The sequence below is a fragment of the Phyllostomus hastatus genome, unplaced genomic scaffold (genome assembly GCF_019186645.2).
Source record: "Phyllostomus hastatus isolate PE091 unplaced genomic scaffold, TTU_PhHast_1.1 phas_scaffold_46, whole genome shotgun sequence".
In the NCBI taxonomy this organism is placed as follows: domain Eukaryota; kingdom Metazoa; phylum Chordata; class Mammalia; order Chiroptera; family Phyllostomidae; genus Phyllostomus; species Phyllostomus hastatus.
In genome coordinates, this window is record NW_025334032.1 from 7,321,003 (window position 1) to 7,343,622 (window position 22,620).

Sequence of the window (22,620 nt, forward strand, 5' to 3'; positions counted from 1 at the left end):
CACTAACAGGAATGAGCACAAGACATTCCTTTTAAACTGATTAAGAGAATAGTTTTTAGAAACTTGCTTAATACTTGAGATTTTGACCAAATTATACTGATGTCTAAATGATGTTTTCTTATTATTTTTCATGGTTTAGGTTTTGTTTTTGTGTACACATTTCCTTTTAAAAACCTCAATGGAAAATCCTGCTTGGCAATTTATTTCTTGAAATCTAACATTATGCTTAGGCTCACTAGAAAATTAAGTACATAATAAGAGTTCCAAAGTCTGAAACAAGTCAGCCTTTTAAAAAAATGCAACTTATAAGCAAGAATGAATTCTTAATGAAATGAAAACATAATGCTATCTATCTCAGTGCATATTATATTAGCACATTCTGAGTTCTGCCCAGTGCTGAACATAGTGCTTAACATGTAGCACGTTCTCAATAAATACTTGCTGAGTGAATAAATGAGTGAATAAAAATTAGAAGACCACCTAGAATCCTCACTTGAATCATTGCTCAAAGATTGTGACTGTCATCTCAGGTTTTCCAGAACTTTGGTTATTTCAAAAGTCCCAATAAGTGCAACATAATTGTGAGTTGAGCAAACTGCATCTCCCAGACTACATCTCCCTTCAGAAATACTGACTATATAACCTTTTAGTTTTGGAGAACTACTGAGTGTAGTAGAGGAGAGTGGTTTAAAGTATGAATTTTTAGTTGGATTGACTGGAATATGAATCCCTGATGTGCTATATTCCATGTGTGCTTAGGTATATTGCTTAATATTATGACCCTAGTTTCTTTTTTGGTAAAATGTTTTTCAATTATATGTTGCTGTATTATAAATCACTGCAAAATGTAGCACATTCAAATAAAAATCATTTATTGGTCCACAATTCCATGGGAAACAATTGGGCTAGGGTGATTCTGATTTCATCGGGATCACTTACAGTATATGGTTATAGTGTAAGATGACATCCAGGTTCATAATATCTAAGAGGACTTTTGGGGATGTTTGGAGGTCTTGCATCTAAAACTTACACAAAGGTCGTGTTTCCACATTCTCTTGGGCAAAGAAAGTCATAGAAATCAGATTCAAGGTGAGAAAAAAGACTTCACCTATTGATGGGAGGTGTGGAAAACTCACAGGGCAAACAGTGTGTGTGTCTAGGGAATGGAAGATATTGCTCAACCCTAGAAATTAGTCTACCAGAAAAAGTAATAAGAGGGTTATGTGATTATGAAACAAGATCTTAAAGAGGTTGTAAATGGTATTTTTATTGGTGTTTTATAAATATGACTATCTTTTCCCCTTCTTTCACTCATTTTCAGTAATGTCCTCTAGCTAAAACAGGCACTGGGAATAGTATTTAATAATATAATTCTGATTTTCTAAGCAATCTCTTTAACTGTTGAGATTTCAAACCCCTATAATAAAGAATACACATTTGATTAAATCGAATCAAGATTCATTGCACTCTATGTCTCGCCTATCACTGATTCTCCAAAAATTACCTAAAATCAATGACATATTCAAGAAACATAGCCTATGTATTTGTGAGAGACACAGAAAGGAGGTGACTCTCAGGGGTGTGTACATCCAAGATAATTTTTTGTTTTAAAATTTTATATTTAGAGTTTCAGGAGCTTTAACTCAGGGAAGGTGGGCCAGAGTTGTGGCGTCTCACAAATCAGGACAAAATTAGAGATATGTTGTGCCTTCTGAGCATTTTTTTAAATTTTATTTTTTATTGTTTATTCTTTTTACAGTTGTACCAATTTTTCCCTTTTGCCCCCATCCACCCAGCCCACACATTTCTCTCACAGTCAATCCCTTCTTTCTTGTCCATGTCCATGAATCATTCATATATATTCTTTGACTAGTCCCTTACCATTCGTTCCATCAGTCCTCCCACCACCACCCCCTCTCCCCCAACTATCAGTTTGTTCCATGTTCCCATGTCTCTGGTTCTATTTTTCTCATTAGTTTCTTTTGCTCATTAGATTCCAGTTATTAAGTGAGGTCATATGGTATTTGTCTTTTGCCGAATAATTTATTTCACTTAGCATAATAAATAGCCTCCATGTCTATCCATGCTGTTGCAAAAGATAGGAATTCCTTCTTTCTTTCTGCTGTGTAGTATTCAATTGGTTAAATGTACCACGGTTTTTTAATCCACTCATCTACTGATGGGCACTTGGGCTGTTTCCAACACTTAACTATTATAAACAGCACTGCTATGAATATTGGGATACATAAGTTCTTTTGAATTGGTGCTTCAGGTTTCTTAGGGCATATTCCCAGCAGTAGAATTGGTGGGTCATAACACAGTTCCATTTTTAAATTTTTTGGAAGAAATTCCATACTGTTTTCCACAGCGGCTTCACAAGGCTTCATTCGCACCAACAATGCACTAGTGTTCCCTTTTCTCCACATTCTCACCAGCACTTGTTTGTTGATTTATTAATGATGGCCATTCTGATAGGTGTGAAGTGATATTGTGGTTTTAATTTGCAGCTCTCTGATGGCTAGTGATGTTCAGTACTTTTTTCATATGTCTCTGGGCCATCTGTATGTCCTTCTGGAGAAGTGTCTATTCAGGTCCTTTGCCTATTTTTTTAATTGGATTGTTTGTCATCTTGGTGTTGAGTTATCTCTGAGCTTTCTATTAGAGGTGAAAAGGATTGCCAAGGATTCTGGGGTTTTGAAAAGATGTAATGAAAAGAAACATAAACTGAACAGCTTTTCCTACCTTTAGTCTAAAGGTTCACAAATTTTTATGTAGAAAACCAGATAATAAATATTTTAGGGTCTATGGGCCAAAGAGCTTCTGTTGGGTCTATATAAATCTATTGTAATCTTAGAAAGTGGCCCTAACATAGATAAACAAATAGGCAATGAATTGCAATAAAACTTTATTTACTAAAGCAAGCAGTAAGCAGGATTTTGCCCACTGGCCATGGTTTGCTGATCCTTGCTCTAGTCAATTATAAACACACAATTTCAGCATTGCTTTAATACTTTAGAAACCTTGCAAGGACACAGCATCTCAGCTTAGAAAGGGCTTTGCTGGCCATATCTGAAAGCAGAAGTAGGAAAATATTTTTTCACATTTTATTCTCAATGAAAGTGTATATGCAGCATATACTAGCACTGTAAAACATGAGTACATCGTTCATTTAATGTTGTATGATCATAAGTGTTTTGCCAAGACTAAAAGGAGATAAGCTTGTGCCACTAAAAGAACATAGATATTGAATGAATTTGGTACCTGTTTCTCTAACTTCCTGGGTGACCTTAGAATACATAGTTTTATCTACAATCCCTTCATTCATTTACTTGATAATTACATATCTAATAAAAATCATAATCATAACTACATTTTATTGAGGACTCATTAGACACAGGAGTAAGAATAATCTCTTTTTTATTATTTTAATCATTGTTCAAGTACAGTTTTCTGCCTTTTACTCCCATTGCAGCCCACCCACCCATCCCTTAGAATAATCTTATTTAACCTATCTATTGCCCTCTAAGATATGTATAATTTTTATCCTGATTTTATAGGCACAAAGAGGTTAAGTAACCTGTCCTCTGTCACCCACTAGGGAGATACAAGTTGCATCCTGAAACAAAGTCCTATTATCTAGACTAGAGCACTCCCAGAATACTCACTACTTGGGTTACACACAGGAAACACTGAGAATATAATCATCACTAAGACCTGTCCCTGCCCCCAGGAGCTGCTTCCCTTTCCTGCATCTCAGCACCTATAAAATGAGATGGAGTTAATGACATGCTACACCTGAGGTTGATGTGACAACGAGGTGACATTCCTTACAAAAATACCTGGCTCCCAAGTAGTCCTAACTCATAAGTTTCATTCAATTCACTTTCAATTTTGTGTTAAGGTTTGCAGTCACCACTAGTTTTTAAATAAAAGAATATATTTCCATGTGCAAATATAGATAATTTTTTAATTGAACACACAAAAGAAAGAATTGCCTAAGAACATTTATTTGCTTTATGTTTAGATAATTTCTGATTAGGGTTTTTATTTATTTATTTTTTAGCTTATTTGCTAAAGCACTTATATAGAGAATGAAAGCATTTGAATATTTGCTGAAACTATTATTGAGAAGATTGACGTTCTAAAGTCTTAATCCACTAGACTTATCCTCAGTGCTCAGTAACTGTCATTGCTCTTTTGCAGTCATGCTTACTTACAGACTTCCTTCCTTTATTCTTTCTGCCCCATACCTAACCAACAAAAGGAAATGAATAAATAAAAGTGAGTAATTTTTGAATGTTTAAATTAGCCCCAAACTGAGTGAAATATTCTACAGTCAGAGTATGAGAGAACACAGAATGACAGCTGTGAGCGAAGCTGAAGTCAAGAAGCTGAAGTGAAGCCCTTGGCTCTCAAGGACTGGGGACTGGGCATCTGCTCTCCAGGGAGAGAGAAGAGTTGGGGTGCACCTTTACACAGGGCAAGTGACAGACATTGAGCTCAGATGTATCTGCAAAGTGGGAAGATTCACAAAGGCTGCTGTGCATTTTAGATGGAGACTGGAAAAATCCTGCCCCCAGCCTAAGAGAGTAGAGAGTTGTTTGACTTCCGTGCAATCCATGGGGGCACAAGAGTCTCCTAAGAGAAACTAGCACACCAGACATGAGCCAACTGAAGTGCATAGTCCAAATTTGCACTGTCCTCTACACTACATCAAATCCAAGGAACTCTCTGCCCCAAGTCACAAAGTTAACATGAGGATTAATCGCAAACAGATGATGTCCCTGGAATTCCAGTCAACACAAATCCAGGAGATGTAAGATAGAACAAAAAGGTTCAACAAATATCTAATTACTACTTCAGAAAACAAAAAGTAGAGAGCATGGAGAAGAGATGAGATATAAAAAACGATATCTAAAAATCTTCCACAGTCCTGTGTCCATTTAGATTGAATGCCATCTTCTCTCTCACAACCCTGTGAGATTCAGGTTAGAAACCCATTTTCAAGGGCCAGAGCTTTTTCCCCAGAAGAGGAGTCCTACATCACCTCAGCACAGTTTGGCTCAGCAGGGCTCACATCGCAGAACATGCAGCCCAAGAAAGGTAGGAGGAGTTGGCTTTCCTCTGGCCTTACTAGCCCTGAGGGAAGAGCTGTGTCAGGGCTTTCCTAAATGATATTCTTTTATGCTCCAAATGATTAAGTGGTGAAATTCATTTAATCCCATAAAGTCTCAAGGGAATTATGTTCCACTGACTGACATTACCAGCAGGAAAGATCTTCTTGATGGTTAATACAAGACTTCTCCACCCAGCTCATTCACATTTGTTTCACATATCTAAAGTAATGTGGAGATCACTTAGTTTTACAAAAGCAATATATTTAAGGGGTACTATTGTATTTGCATTTTATTGAAATTTTCAATCACAAAATTTCCACAAAACAATGATTTTTAAAAAAGCAACATATCTAATATAAAATTCTCCTAACCATAATTAACCAGTCCTAATGTATATAATGTGCTCACTGGGAGTCAGAAAAGACATTAGACTTTTCTGGGAGAGAAAAAGACTGGGAGTCAGAAAGTACAGGGTCTTGGCTTCTATGCAGATGCTTAGGATCTAACAAGCTAATTGGGACAGACATACACACAAACCTGACACTGGGGAATGAATAGAACAAAGCATTAACTTTCAAACACAAACCATGGTGTCTCAGTTCAGACAGAAGGGAGACAAATGCTGCTGTTGCAGCATGGGACGCTACCTGAAAGTACAGGCCTCAGAAGTTAAGTCACATGTTGATAAGATAAGTAGAAGAGAAGCAATCCAGGAAAAAGAGGATGAAAGAATCCAACAAGATGAGAATAAACCACTGTTGCTGAGAAGAGTACCAAACACAGTAAGACCTGTATCAGTTTTTTTACAGCACTATTTATGCATATTATAAAAGAATAGTTCATACTTTTTAAAACTCACACAAGTCAGGGTTATATATTCTTATAATCTTTTTGAGAAATAAAGCACCAATTATCTACTATGTTAAAAATGAGCATATCCTTTGACCCAAGATTGTTCTAGAAATCTATTTAAGGAGTACATGTATGCATGCATGTGTGTACAAGTATTACTTATTGAATACACAGTATTATTTATTGTAGTAAAACATTGAAAATTGCTTAAATGTCCACTGGTAGGGGAAGAATCAAAAGCATTTTATTAGATATCATGAAACAGATAAAGATGAAAGAAGGAAGGAAAGGAGAGGGGAAGGGAGGGGATTATATAGGGCAGAATTTATTACTTTCTTCCATTCAATAAATCTCGTGTTATTTGAAGTATTATTTTCATAATCTACAAATACTTGAAATGCAAGTATAAACATGCAAATCCTTGAAATACTAGATATCCCCAGGGAGTATTATCTTCTATGTATAATATGAAGTAATAATTACTTTATGTCTTCAGAAATCCACTTTTAAAATTCCTTCTTTCATTGTCTGATGAAAAGTTACTCTAGCAGCTGCCTTTTCTAATCCATTCAACAAGAACTGTGAACATCTGCTAGACACTAGGCAGTGGATATCTTTTTTAAAAATCATGCCTAAAATTTCTATCTTTAAAACCCCTTTCTTCCTGATATTCTGAATATCTACATATCTAATTTCTGTTTAAATAAATCTGTGACCTTGCTTGAGATTCTAATGAAACCCTAAGCCTTAGTTCCTCAGGCACACGCATTTTCACACAGTCTAAAGCCATTTACTGATGCCTAGCCATAGAGATAAGGCTCCTGTATTTGATTCTCACAATTAGTACTCTTGTTGAAGTTTCATGATCTTGTCCTTTATATTACAAAAATATGTCAGATTTTCTTTGTTCCATGATAAAAGAATTCCTTCACAGAGCAAGTATAGAATTATCACAGATTAAAGTAAGCACTTTTGGTTAATATCTATTACCCTATTTCTCTCTCCCACATGTGTTTTCATAAAAAAAATCAATAAACAATTCCAGTAGCAAGGCTAAACATAATGATTAATGTGGGGAAAACAATCCTTCAGTACTTTTCACACAATCCTATGAATCTCAATTACGTATTTTACAAATTAGTCTTTACTGTGGCTTTTTTTGAAACTGCAATACACATGTACATTCTGCAATAAATAATAGTTACAGACAGATAATGATCTTCTATTTCCTATTCATTTGTAAAGTTCTCATCTGATATTATATACAGCAGCATGAAATACGGTTTAGTCACTTAAATCTGATGAATCAATTTTTAGCAGTATCATCAACAAAGTTCAATTTTCATTGTATTATTATCTGGATAAAAGTAATTTTCTTTCATCACATTTTATATCCATATTCAATATCAGATGTAATAAGAAAAAATTACAAAAATAATAGAATGTCAATAGAAAAAATAAGGAATTTTTAAAGTAAATCAAAGGCTGTGTTGGAACTGAAACATTAGACAATGTGGGTGGATTCACTGTCAACCTTATTTTAGCCAAATATGGGGATAGTTTCAAACACAGAACACTACATGTGATGAAAATAACCACTAATGTTATTTCTAATCAATATTTAATAAAACTAATTAATGACTTACAGAGGGAACTCAGTCTGTAACTTATAGTCAATACTACACAAAGTAAAACAAGGAAAATATCATGAAATAAATAGCTAAAATACATGGCTCCTTAGAAAAAAATACCAGACCCAAATTTCAATACCCATTGTATCCTTCTTCTGAAGTGACTTAAGAATATATGAGAATCTACTTTAATTCTTTCACTTTCTTGAATGGCCCAATTAATTTATAGTTGGCAGAAAAAAAATTACACAAATCTGCATCCAAAATCTATGTTTTAACTTCAGTGATGCTGATGACTTGTAGTTTATCTACCTAATACTTTAAGAAGGGCATATGAAGAAAGCTTTACAATTTTTAAAATAATGAGATCTGATAAAGTAAATATATTTTATGTCATACCTCTAATAAAAATTAATTAATATGCATTTTCAAAATCACCTTAAGTAAAATTGTTGGTTAATTTGTGGTAGTTAAAAGTGAACTTCAATATTCAAATTTCAAGGGGAAAAATGTAAATTCAAATAGAAGGAAATGCATGTTGCTGTAAATTACACATAGTAAACACAAATCATATTGAAATTTTTACCTTAGTTCAAATAAGAGTAAACCTGACTACAATATAACAAATAACCTATTTTTGTTGCTTTCAACATTCTCTCCCACATCTCTAGCCTATATGCCTACCATCTCATTTTGTATCAAAAGCATATTTATCATTTTTGCTGCTACTGCTTCTAATCCTTGGCCAAATGTCCACAGCTCTATAAATTATCTTGTAAAACTGCATTGTCTCCAAGTTAATTTTTTAAAATTGAGATTCTTACATACAACAAACATATAGTGTGTACCAACTCTCCTTGTGAAGGGCTACATGCAAAGGCCCTGAGTGGCCTTTAGTTTGCAGTGGGCATCACTCTTCTTTTCACTCATCCCTCTGTCTAGAGACTTGAGGATGAAAGGAGAAGGCAAGACATCTGGTAGATTACATGTCTCCTCTTCTATCCTAATGATACTCTATAATGGACCAGCTGTCCTGACAAGTCACAAAGAATGGCTGTTACTTGTGGCCAACTGACTTCTAAACAGCACTGAGTTTGCAGCCAAGAATGCAGGATTTGACCTCAGTTCATAGGCAGCAAGACTTGGTTCCAACTGTGGCCAGCATGTAACTTTGGACAAATCAATTCTTTTCCCTCTCATTCTCCATACTTACAATTGGGGATAATAACACTTTATGGGTTTATTTTGAGGATTAAAAAAACACAATGGATGGAAAACCTTTTGCTTGGTGCCAAATACATAATAAGCAATATAAAAATGGCAGCAGTACTTCTCATAAGTAATGATCGTAATTACAATAATAAAGACTGGACTATCTGTTGGACAATTTGTCACAGGAACATAGTGTTTGTTATTTCCTGGCTTTATCATTGATTATTGAGTATACAGACAGGGAAAATAGTGTGCTATATACAGCCCATGTAACAGTAAAAACATGTGTAATTTAACTGTCTTTTCTCTGAGTCATTTTCAGAAATCCTATTCATAGGTTGGTTTGCTTATATGCTTCTTTTATCCGATATAAATTGGTTCAATCAGGTTTAGCTTATTATGGATTTTTTAAAGTTTGGGCTTTTGTCTTTTGTTTTTATGATTCAGAAGATCAATAAAAATATGCCTAATATCTATTTAGTTCCTAAGTGATTTTTCAGGGTAGAATTTGTCATTACATGGCATTCATTGGGTTGTTCTGTCAAAATAGAACATGTTTTGTTTTTTACCTGACTGTACATAGAGTTCAAACCACCACCCAAATAGTTTTGTACTCATCTCCTGTACCCAATTTCTTACCTTCTTTTGAAATAGTATGACAAGTAAATTGTCAGTTTAATAGTGTTTACTGTGATTTCCTTTCCACGTGTGATAGAGTTGTTGCTTTTTCTCTAACTGGCATATCACATCTGTTTGGGTAGCTGTCTCCTCCACCAGCAAATTACCATGGGTGAGTGATGCTAACCTTCTATTACACAATTATGAATACAAGTAAGGTTTGCAAGGTACTTTCTGAATTTTCATCTTAATTACAGTGATCTGAAATGTAAAAAGTTTTGGGGAAGACAGTCAGTTACCAGAGTCTGCAAATCATGAGAAATGAGTTTGGCCCTGCCTCTCTCTGTATGGGGATCTCTGGAACTCTGATCTCACTCGCTCTGTTGCTCAGGTTTCTTATCTGTAAAACTGTTTAGTAAACCACATGGCTTTGTTATCTTTCCCAACTCAGAATTCCTCTAATTTCATGTTCAGGATTATTATAGAGTTTTACAATGTCTTCTCTTTTATGTCTCAGATTCTATGTCCCACAGGCTAATAAGCATGAGGTAACTCAGAGGAACGGAGGGGGTGAACATGGGATAAGAACTCAGAAAATAGAAGTAGGGAAATTTTTCCAAATGAGGTTTTTTTGGGTTTCACCTCCAAAACATAGTCTTTTGGGTGTCATCTGCCCCCAAACCTTTTCATGGTGTGGTTACTACCCACCTCCCCACACACTCACTTCAGTCATGGAACCTGAATGTCTGCTAAACAGATTTTGCAGTCTTCCAATATGTCCTTGTGATAATGTACATTCCTCATTGGGTCTGGGGCATGGGGAGTGGGTGATGTCCTAAGCACAGAGGCTAACATATTAGAGAGGATGTGTTAGTTGAGGATCCTTAAGAATGAGCTGTAGGAAAGATACCCTGAAATAAAGATGGAAAGGTACTTAAATAAAAGACCGAGAACCAAACAGCAATTCAGTCACAATGTGACACACAGATTTAGGGGAGAGGAGGTGATAAACCATTAAGTGCTGGAGACCGTGCAGGAAGCAGCATGGCTGGGGCTTCTGCTCAGTGCTTCAGTTGGTGCTTTTCTTAGGTTTTGGGATGGAGCACCTGTTGAAAGTCTGCTAAAGACAGAGAGTGGCTCACAACTGGGAGAGGGGGTAAAAATTTAAATTTATGGGGATATACAAAATTATGTGTGAGACTTAATTAAACTATAGGAAACTCAATGGCACAAGGCAACTATGGGCATGATTTTAAAGACTAATGAGGTTCTAAAGAAGCAGATAAAGCACAAGAGGGAGGACAGTTTTGAAAGACATTATTGATTAATGAAAACCAAATACCACCAAACACTGGCCCTCTATTAGAATGAAATGAAATTTGGAGAATTAGTTAATGGGGATGTAATGCAAGGTTAAGGACACCTTGCCCCCCTCCCTTGTTGCAAGATTCTTAACAATCTAAGAGGCAAATTGTTGTAAACAAAAGAAAATAATATCAGACACCAGGGTGTTAATCTGAAAGCATCTATGTCTTTCCCTCTGTTATTAAAATTGTAATTTTTCCTTAAATAACACAGAGATGCTTTCATATTTTGCTACTGTTTCTGTAATTTCTAACTCATTGTGTGTTTGTTCTGGGAAAAATCAATATTATAAGTGTAGTTTCTGGGTTACTTCTCACACTAACCCTACAGTGTTGGTCTATAACTTATCTATTTCATCGATGAAAAAAAACAAGGCAAGAAGGGGTAATTACTTTCCCACACTAATGTAGACTACAGTCATGATCAAAACTACAGAGCCATTATTTTGAGTTTTGAATTTTTCCTAAAATAGTTTTTGACTTTGTAGAACATTTTCATGGCAAGTGTACATATACCTCCGCTATATGATCTATATATTGTATAAAATGATACTTGTTTTTCCTGCTAAGTATAAATGTTAAGGATATCAACATCATTTACACCACTTCTCCCATTTCTTGTCTCCTCTCTCCTACACAATCATAATTTGTAATATTTACATTATATTCTGTAAATCCTAAGTTGTATCAGTGAATAGATACTAGAGACTCAACTCATGAAAAGTTATTCCTGATTAGTTGAATGACTTCAAGATTTCATATAAAATGAAGTCTCTGAGTTCTTGAATGCTAAAAATAATAAGGAAGAATTCAACACATTCTTTCCCTAAGAGGGACTTACAGGACTAGTGTGAGAAGTAACCGAGAAACTACACTTATAATGCTTATAGGACTTTGTAAGCATTGTGTCATTATATCCTAAAATGTAAAGTTTCAGGTCTCACTTTTTTTCTGGATGCCTAGTGGATGCTTTCTTTAGCTTTGAATTCCAGCATCTTTACTAAGATATATTTCAGCATTGATTATTCTATCTTCATTTACTGAGACATTTTATCCATATATTCAGGTTTTCTTTTCCTACAATTTTTTGAGTTACTATGTTGAATTTTTTTTCAGTTTAAATGCACCTAATGGTACACTGTTATAGATATCATACTGATTATTTTTATTATTACTCACCTTGACATCAGTTTTTACTGGTCCCAATATTAGTCACTGTACCATGTAGAGGAGAAGTGAGGCAATGTTGTGGGATAGGTAGACATGTGTATGTATCCCTGTTGCTTCATTTCAGTAGTTCATGACTCTGCATACACATTAAAATCACCTGGAGAACTTTTTAAAGTCATCTCTGTTTTGGATCACTCTAAAATTTTGATTTACTTGTCCTGGGAATGATCGGTTGGGACTTGGTGAGCATTAAAAGGCTCCCCGGCACACCCTAAGGTTTAGCCAGATTTGCAAATCTTAAATTGAATCTTTCCCTTGTACAAGTCAATACAAATTACTATCATTGGGACCCTCACAATGGAGTGTCTGTCTCCCCACTCTGTACCAACTGCTTGCAGAAATAAGGGCCTCTAATTTGTGATGCCACATGGAGCCCCAGAAAGCTCCCACAGTTAGCTACACAGTTAGCAATTTTCCTTGACTTGAGTAGGTTGTACTTCTTTGGGAACAGTTGTTCTTTTAGAATATCAGCATTCTGCTGGCTCTGTCCGAGATCCTCAGTAGCCAGATCCTTTCAGAAAGTTTTCTGTTAGTCACCTGGCTCTCTGAGTGGTTTATAGTTAACGGTTTTTCAGAGTCCTTAAGTATAGAAATTGCATTTCTCTTTCTCAGTCTCCTTGATGTTTGGATAATTTTAGAGATGCAAAAGTGTCTTCACTCTGCAATCTCACAATAGAAGGTCTTTAAATTTTTTTCTACTTAATGGTTCTAGTTTTTAATATATTTTAAAAATTGAGTTTTTCAACATAAGTATTAAATTTCAATGAGACATAAAGCCACTTATAAACAAAATTTTATAAATGAGTTAAAATTCAATGTATTGCATGACAATTTGATGAATAGAAAAAATGTGCTCCATTTTAATTAACCACAATTACACATAAAGTATGTTGACCAAATTTATATGTGTGATTAAACACCTAATTATTTTTTAAATAAAACTGCATGCAGGAAGAGATGATCACATCTCTAACAATTTATTTTCCCCATTTTGGGGAAAACAGCATCTTTTGTTTTCATAAGAACTTTAAAAATACTCAAAAATACTACAGTTTGTGTATCTGCACAGATACAGATTATCAGGAAGTAGTTATCAATTCCAATCTAAACTTTAGTGACTATTTTAAAATGTGTTGATGATAATACTCAATGTTTCATTATCTAACCATTAGTCATATAATGATATTTAATTCAATAATCATTTGAGAAAAAAGCAAACAAACCAAATTAAGCTTGCATAGAAAAGGAAGTTATGAAGAATAGTCAATACTGCCAACAAAAACAGGCAAATTCAGAGAAAAGAACAAGAAAACAATTTAATTTTCTAGTATGGCTTCATATCCAACACAATCATGACTGGTTACCAACGAATTTAAAAAGGACACTCTCATTAGTAAATATTTATAGTGAATATTTATGAGCTAGGCATTGTGCTAGGCCCCGGGGACACAAAGATGAAAAGAAGTGCTTTCTGTTTTCAAGGAGCTTAAATCCTTGAAAAGAAACTGTGCAAATAAACAGAAGATCCTACATTGCCTTAGTTCCTGGCCCCCAGAGCCAGTCCCTCCTAGAACTGGGCCACTTCAAGCCACAGCATTTTGTAAGAAACTTTCTTAAAGAGAGATTGTACTCTGCATTAGCTGAAGCTATTATAAGTCACAGTGAAGAAAGAAAGATGAATCAACTTAAATACAATGCAGCATTTTGAGTTTAGGCTACATTTAAAATGGTCAAGGTGTCATTGATTTTAAAGGATTGGATGTTTCCTGTGAAAACACAGCCTAACACCTGAATGCTGGCCATACAAAAGATGGGTATGTTAGATTAGCCCCTAAAAGAAGGAGTTGCAGTCTCTGACAAGTCATGCATTTGAGTTGTGTGCCTCCCATTAGGACTTCTGAAGCTTGTTCCACAGAGTTCACCAAATCTATATATCTCATGTCCCATACTATACTAATGGATGATTTGTTGCTCATCCATTAGTATAATCCATAAGAAGCCTCTGTACCTTTTAGACCTTTTGCCTCGATCCTTCCCTTCACTGGATTTTTATTGGCTTTTCATTTGCACAGGAATACAGGTAAAGTTCATTAATCATTGTCTGACAGGATCAAATAGATAATGTTCAAAGAGCTAAAAAGGGCTCTCACTGAGTTGGGGTCTTATCACCTAAAAAACTATAGAACTTAAGGGGCTAAATTCATTTCCTGCCAGGGCCTTCATAATCTAATTAAGAGCATCCTCAGCAAAGCAGGTTTCATAGGATTTTACATATTCCTTTTGCTTCAGGCCTGATTACCCTGGGAATCCTGCTGCTTTCCAGCGTAGTGCTGCACCATCCCTTGTCATTGTTACAGGCTTGAGTCAGGCAGAGGAGACAAGGCAGCAGAAAGATTTGAGACTTCTCATAGGCAGAGTGAGGACCTAGGCTTTGTCAAAGTCAAGGGGCGATTACTTCCATTTTCCACCGCCCCCCAAGTCCTTCCCTGAGGGCCTTCCCACGTGATCATGCCTGGCTAAAGTCCATCCTCCTCTGAGGAATGTTACCCGTCATTGGCTAACCAACCAAGCAATGGGGGCCAGGCAAGGAGGAGGCAGTGCTCCAGTCAGGGAGATAAGCTTGTCTCCTGCGTGTTTCCTGGTCCGGAGGTCTCTCACTCAGCCTTAGCCATGGGTGGTTACAGCTCCTGAAACCAGGCATTTCGGTCCCCAACATAATGGGGTCCAGAACTCAGGGTGTCCAGGAAATATTAAAAAAGTATATATATAAGATGTCCTCACCCCCACAAGTCTTAGCTGGGGGATGGGACAAATGGAGCAAGGCAATTAAGAGTTGTTTTGCATAGCAACAGTTTTACAGCTAACCTGTGGCATGGTCATTTAACATACTATAACTTTTAACTGGTTTCATGGATATGCTAAATAGCTGTGGTCATGCGTTGAGCCAGGGAGATGGAAGTGACTTCAACCCATGATGTAACTGAGAGGCAACTCCCTCTGGTTATAGTGCCTGCACCATGGTCCACACCATGGGGCCAGGCATGCCCAGACTTACTATGGCAGCCCAGAAAAGCTGAAAAATACGGGAATGCTGGTAGGTGTAACTGATTGTGGGAGGAGTCAGAAATGGTGCTGCAGAGGAAGATTGGTGCTGGGATTTAAACCCAGGGGCTGTAGCCATGCCAAGTTGGAACCACACGGCTTTGGCGAGCAAGAGTTAGGACCATGCGGCTTTGGGGTGCTCCTTTTTGCCACATGGCTTAGGAAGCAGGAGAGACCTTGCTGGGAACAAAAGAGGTGAAAGGACTTTTGCTGGTGGGCCATGAGAGGTGCCACATGGTTTGGGGTTAACTGGATATCCCGGCCACAACACAGCTGATGGTGCTGGGAACCGAGGGGCTACCTGAGCCATGGACTTCTGCTTCTTTTCCTGAGATATGGTATCCCAGACTTGGCAGAAGGAGAAGGAAGGACTGTGTGCATTTGTGGGTATTCTAAAGGACTTTAGTATTTTAATGAAGACATTAGTCATTACTTTAAGTCTGTATAACTTTTTGAATAAATAATCCCTTTCTTTTTCACCAACTGCTGGCATTAAGAGATGTCATTCCTTGGTGGCAGGCAAGGCGAACCTGGTAGGGGGGTGCCCAGGAGCAAAAAGGGGAGTCCATTTGGTAATAGTATATTGTTCACTGCCCTTCCCCCAGTCTGTTCTGTAACAAGAAGAGACCAGGGAACTTTCTCTCTCTCTCTCTCCTCCCTCACTCCCACCCACTCCACATAAGAACAGAGCAAAAAGACAGAAATCTACAAGCAAGGAAAAGGAGGGTGTTTTACCAACACTCAAACATACTGGCACACAGATCTCAGGTTTCCAGCCTCCAGATGGGAAAGTAATAAATTTATATTGTTTACACCACCCAGTCTATGGTATTTTGTCACAGCAGCCTTAGATGATACACATTCTCAAAGCATAAAATAATTGTTTAGAGTTCCATGGTTGTTTTCTTCAAAGAAGAAATATGTGTACTTTGCATGGAATTATAACAAATGCAATGATATCAACTAAATGGCAGCTACTAAGTCCTTTCATTACTGTGTGAATGGTATACATCCCAGGATTTAATAGGACAAGTCACAAATAAATCTATACATTTAAACATATTATATCCCCGTACAAGCATTTCTCTAACAGTCATTATATAGTTGGTACATATTCATTAAGTATTTGATTGCTGCCTTCTGTTCTAGGATTCTTTTTCAATTCTCATGCGCTCATCAATGCCTAGCATTCCAGGTATCTAAGACTTACCTTGACTGCTTGGGTATAGTTAAAATGTGAAAAGAAATCACGTCATGTTTATCTTTGAAGCAACAACTCCTAAACCTTGCTCAAAAAACAAGTATTTTTAAATGGTATAATTAAGAATCAAAATAGTCTAAAAGGAGAGATACTTAACTCTCTACAGACATTGGTGAATATACATAAACACAGACTATATGTTACATATTATATGATAGAATATATTAAAATTAGACATATAATTTAAACTTGCAGTTGTGTTTCTTAAATACTATAACCAGTCTTAACTTGAAACATCAATTATACACCTATTCTCTCCACTTCATAAACATTGTAAAATAGAAACTGAAAATATTTTACCAGTAAGACAGACCTATCTCATTAAAGCCACTGTAGCCCAGCTCTTGCCTGCTAAGTCCCAGATCTTCAAGGTCCATGCATTTAAATCCTGGTGGACACTGGTAGCCTTCTTCTAGCTCTGGTGAACAGTGTGTATCTGGGATAGCTAAACTATTCCACGTCACATTTCTGTGAATGACATGTGAAAGGGTTAGATAATTTCAACAATTGTATGTGATGATTAAAATGAATACTGTAATCACTCTTCATTAATAACTGCTGTATATGGACACAGATTTAAGATTTGTAATTCATAAATGGTATTCATCACAATAATGATATAGTAAACATTCTCAAATGATACCTGATTCATCCCGACAATGGGTCTTTATAAGAATATTATTACCATTATATTTTTTGTCTCCAAAGTTCAAGATTCAGATAAGCAAAGGAAAAAATTTTCTTACATATTTTCAAGAAATGTTAACTGATTTGGGGATTCCCTGTTATTCACAAAATCCTTATCCTACTGTGGGTGTACACTTCACCTCTCTACTTCTAATCAATATTGCATGACAGATATTTGCCATATGGCACAAATATTATGAGTCTCATAAATGACACTTGGCCTTCTGCTGTTTTGGCAGTTGTACAGTTTGGAAAGAAACCAGACAAATAAGATGAGATTGAAGGAACTAAAGGTATCACATTAGAAAGAGGGAGATTATGGGGTGAGTTAATGATAGCTCCAAAAATATTAAGGTTTTTCAAGGTGGATGGTGATAATAACCCTTTTCCATCTTTCTGGAGGACAAGTAGGAGATTAAGTTGATGTAAAAGGATTTAGGTATGTAATGGCTTTCTTGGTAGTGAGTACAGGTAATCACTTGAATAGCGATTGTGGAATCTCTTTCTGGGTTGACCTTAAAAATGGGCCTCAAATAGCACCTATCTGAAACAATTAATAGGGACTGTGTAGCAGCCAAAGTTTAGGCTAGATGATTTCATAAGCCTTCTAAACCCATGATTTTATTTATTATAAGTCATTTCCCACTACATAAATGTTCCTAGGCATTTCCCAAACAGGGACCAACCTTAGGGTAGTCTCAGTTCCCTCACTTCATGGCCAAATTGAGGCAGACTCATTGGGTCGCATTTCTGTTCTTTAATAGCCCCTAATATTCAATTGGCTGCTATAAAAGGCTTTCTTTAGAGTCTGATACATAACTGTGCAATCCTTTAGCTGCTTGAGGCCACCCACATACACGTATTCAGTGTTATACATACACATACCCCACGATGCCTGGTGATACCTTGCCCAGGTCTTAGTAATAAATAAAGCTGTAAAAGCCTCACCCACATCTCAGATGACCCCCATGCTTATTCCTTCAGAATGCTATTAGCTGTAAGAGAGAAAATATGTATATACATCTCAGGGAATAAATGTTTAAATAGCTGTTTCCTCTAGTCACATTTATTTTTCCTTTTTTTATTAATGTTCAAATACAGTTGTCTCCATTTTCCCACTACCACTTTCCCCCGTCCTACCCATGCCCACCTCTAGTCACATTTTAAGCTGCTCCTATACACTACACAAACAAACCCTAAGGGAATAGCTCTAATTGTGGAAATTACAATTTCATTTTGTCAGAAAGATATGGCTTTAGGCAGACACATCACTTATTTCTCCTTATTTCACACTTTTATATGTAGGCCAAATGATCCATTTTTGCTGAAGTTTGATTCCATGGTTCTAATGTGGTACTACCCACACATCACATATGTGAAAAGATAACAAGGAGATAATGCGAAAAAGATAATGAGACTGGACTTAAGAGTTTCAGAGTAAGGCTTGCTGGATTTGATCCAAAGCTCTGTCATATACTGGTTGTGTGACTTGATTAAAGTTCTAAACGTTTCTAAGCTCAGTTTTAATACCAGTAAAATAGGGAGAGTAATTATAATTAGAAGGGAAGCTTATGTGAGGACTAAAAGAAATATACCAAGTAATTCACTCAGAATAGTGCCTAGCATTTTATAAGTACTCAATAAAAGCTTATTAAAAATAACTAGTATTCATTAGAACAACGAATTGTGGCATAAATCCTGGCATGTAAAAACACAACAATAAATACTTGTCAGAAGAATAGAAGGAATTTAGCCTGTGATACCAAAATCATTTTGTTCACAGAATTATACAGCTGAGAAAAACTTCACAGATCACCCAATACTTTATTTATGCTTGAGGAAGGTAAGATGAAGTTCAGAGAGGGAAAATTTTACTAGCCCACCAAAATTAATTTTTTTCATTGCTAATAGTTTAAAAAGACAATAGCAACAATGTCTGAGAAAACAGTCTACATGAAAGAGTTTCTTAAGAAAACCCTCATCTTTCATCTATTTGGATAGGAAATTGGACTCTGGAGCCAGTTCACCATGTGAATTTTAGTTTAGCCACTCTGTTACATTTGAGACGTCACCTCTCTGTGTCTCAATTTCCCCTTCAGTGAGAGGGCAGGAAAATGCCAACCTCATAAGGCTGTGATGAACAGTGTAATGGTTTACATCTGTAGAACACTTAAAATGAGTACCTGGTAGACAGTAAGTGCTGAGCAATACCTATTATTATTGATAGTTTGGTATTAGTAAACTGCATAAATTAAAACCCTAGCCCTGGCATGTACTGCCTCAGTTTTCACAAATGCACCAACTTTGTAGTGGTGTTTTAATGATTAAATGAGCTAATGTACAATGAGCTGATGCATAACTCCCAGAACATTTCTAGGAATATGTTAATCGATTAATAATTGTCAACTATCATGATTATGATTTCATTAATTTATAAATAATAGAGTATATTTTCTTTTTTGACTCCATATTAACATCAGTTCTCATTTTAAGCACAATCCTCTCCAACACAGATATTATGAAATCTTTGGACTCCAGAGGCAGCAGATGTGAAACATTATTTTTGCCAACATTAAGCTATTGGCAAATGCTTCTTAGAGACACATTTATTAGATGATTAATTGCTCTGGAACACATATATTTAAAACCACATGCTAATAACTTTTTAAAAGTGGAAATGAATGTCAAGAGTTCCAGAATATATATTATTTATCTTAGTTTCACTTTCTTAATAAGAAATCTTCCAGATTTTATTTTTATTTGTTGATGTTAATTATTTCCATGTTCATTTCCCCTTAGATATTCATGGTAGAACCAGCTCTCTGGAATTAGAGGGGTAAAAGTATTGTTGCAACTAGCCAAGTCCTAATGTAGACAGTAATGTTCCCAATCATATAAGTATCCATGCAAGCTTAAGTGGGTTTCAAACATGCTTTTATTACTCAGTCATATTCCTTGAAAAAACTGTTTTTGTACTCTTCCTAACTTAATTTGTCAGCCCATTTTTGTGACCTACAGTCCACTGGAATTGCTCTTGTTCATTTCCATGTGAAATGAACAAGAGCTATTTCCAATTAGAAAATTTTTAGTTTTCATCTTCTGTGACCTTTCACCAGTGCTCTGCATAGTTGTTTTGGTAGTAGGCCCTAAAAATGTCCCCATTCTAATGTCCTATGAACAGTGTATGTTATAAGGCAAAAAAGTATTAAAGTTACAAATGGGAACAAGGCTAAAAATCTTGGGCTTAGGTAATTATCCTAGATTATCTAGGAGAGTCAAACCTCATCACAAGTCCTTAAAAATAGAACACCTTTTCCAATTGTGGTAGAGAAAGACGTGGCTATGGAAGAAAGGCTCAGAGAGATGCACTGAGATGCTGGCTTTGAGAATGCTTGGTTTGTCCAGATTTCTGAGGTCATTCTCCTTTTCCATCTCCTCGTCCTACAGTGGACCTTTTCAAAAATTAATATTTTATTTATTTATTTTTAGAGAGGGGAAGGGAGGGAGAGAAATATCAGTGTGTGGTTACCTGTTGTGTGACTCCCACTGGGGACCTGGCCTACAACCCAGGCATGTGCCCTAGGATGAGAATTGAATCAGTGACCCTTTGTTTCACAGGCCAGCACTCAATCCACTGAACCACACTAGCCAGGACCTTTAATGGACCTTTATAAATATTGAGTTGCTCTGACCTTGGTCCTTGGCCTTCTTCTCTTTTTCATGATATTCTCTCCCTGTGCAATCAGGTCCACCTCCAAAGTTTCAATTCTTTCTTGTCCTAAATGACATTGTAGCATCTCAGAGCTGTATGTCCAACCACCTATGATATCTCTCCATTTGGCTACACTACAAGTAACAATTACTTTATCCCATACCGAACTCTGACTCTTTCACCAACATTCCCTCTCATGTCAAATTTCACCATAGCACCATCCTCCAAGGTTGAGCAAGTTTGAAATACTAGAATCACCCCTAATACCTACTTCTCCATCAACTCTTATTATTAGTCATTATGTTCCTCTAACTATCCTTTAAAACATCTTTTGGATTGATTCAACTCTCTCTCCATCTCCACCTCTCACATGCACCCTATCTAACCTCCTCTCTGGTCATCCTGCATCCACTCAGCTTTTCTGATCCATTTGTCCAAAAGCATCTAGAGAGACTTCTAGAACATCATCACTGTCTTACATTAAGTCTGTCAATGACAAATCTTAAATATGACCTACAAGACACTGAAGGATCTGGCTCCTCCTCTTACCCCAGGGGTCCTGGTTATACACCATGGTGGTCTTCTCTAACCTCTTGGTGTGTTTCTTCTACTACAAGGCCTTTGTCCTCTGCTTAGGAATCTGTCCTCCCATTCTCTCTTGGTTAACCTCATGTTTTAGCCTGCAGGCCCAGCCTGAATGTCACTTTCTCAGCCTGAATGTCACCCTAAGTCCATCAGATGGGTTAGATCTTCCTGCTATAACTTTTCAAAGTGCTCACATTTTTTACTTCTGGCCCCTGGGATATGCCAAATTCAGTTTATGCAGTCACTTATTCATTGGATATCTTCGAAACTTGACTGTACCCCTTAATTATCATAAAGTCCCTGACATATAGTCTGTGATGGTTAAATTTATATGTGAGCTAAACTAAACTGTAGTGCCCAGTTGTTTTGTCAAACATCACTCTAGAGAGCGCTGTGAAGGTAGTTTTTAGATGTGATTAACATTTAAATCAGTAGACTTTGAGTAAAGCAGATTACCCTTTATGATGTGGGTAGGCCTCATCCTATTACTTGAAAGCCTTAAGAAAAAAAAGAATGAAGTCCTCTAAAGAAGAAGGCATTCTATCTCCAGACTACCTCTGGACTGATTAATGAGTGCAATATCAACTCTTGCTAGAATTTCCATCTTGCTGGTCTACTCTGAAGAATTTGATATTGATAGCCCCATAATCTCAAGAGCCAATTCCTTAAAATAAATCTATTTCACTCTATATACACACCCTATTGATCATGTTTCTCTGAAGAACCCTAATACATAATAAATAATTAATAACTATTTTCTGAGTAAATGAATGAATGTGTTTTTCTTTTCACCATTATTTAAATCTATGCTTTATTTATTTATTTATATATTTACTTATTAAGGAACTACAGAAAATCTCTTCAACAACCAGAACCCAGTGCTTTTACACAATTTTTTTCACATGATGTCTAAAAATTGGCATGTTTTTTCAATTTTTTACATTTCTGGCTGTAGAAGTTTCCATGATTTAAAAGGAGTACTAGAAACTCTCAGAGCAGTTAATTATTTTTCAAAACACTTTAATTTAAATATGTTTTCTGAAAATTCTTAACCAAATATTTATTTACAAATAATGTATGTAAAAGTTTGAGACCAAAGAAAATAGATTCTCAGCTGTTGCTAAAATTGTTTAATAACAGCTCCAAACAACTCAGTCCTTTAGAGTTTTATGATTTAAGTTAATTATTATTGCTGATGGCACAGAACATTGACCAGTATATTAGAACACCAGGAGTATAATCTCACTTC

At 36.1% G+C, this 22,620-nt stretch overlaps 1 protein-coding gene across 3 annotated transcripts in view; it reads right to left on the reverse strand.

Annotated features, from left to right (window-relative positions):
* Positions 1–22,620, reverse strand: part of NALCN (sodium leak channel, non-selective) — a 364,598-nt gene that overhangs the window by 293,709 nt on the left and 48,269 nt on the right. For all 3 annotated transcript variants that reach the window (XR_006783694.1, XM_045821795.1, XM_045821794.1), the window contains exon 7: positions 16,701–16,855. Coding sequence is in view for 2 of the 3 variants with exons in the window: in XM_045821795.1 (XP_045677751.1) it covers positions 16,701–16,855 (155 nt within the window). In the remaining variant the exon portion in view is untranslated. The remainder of the gene's footprint in view (positions 1–16,700; positions 16,856–22,620) is intronic.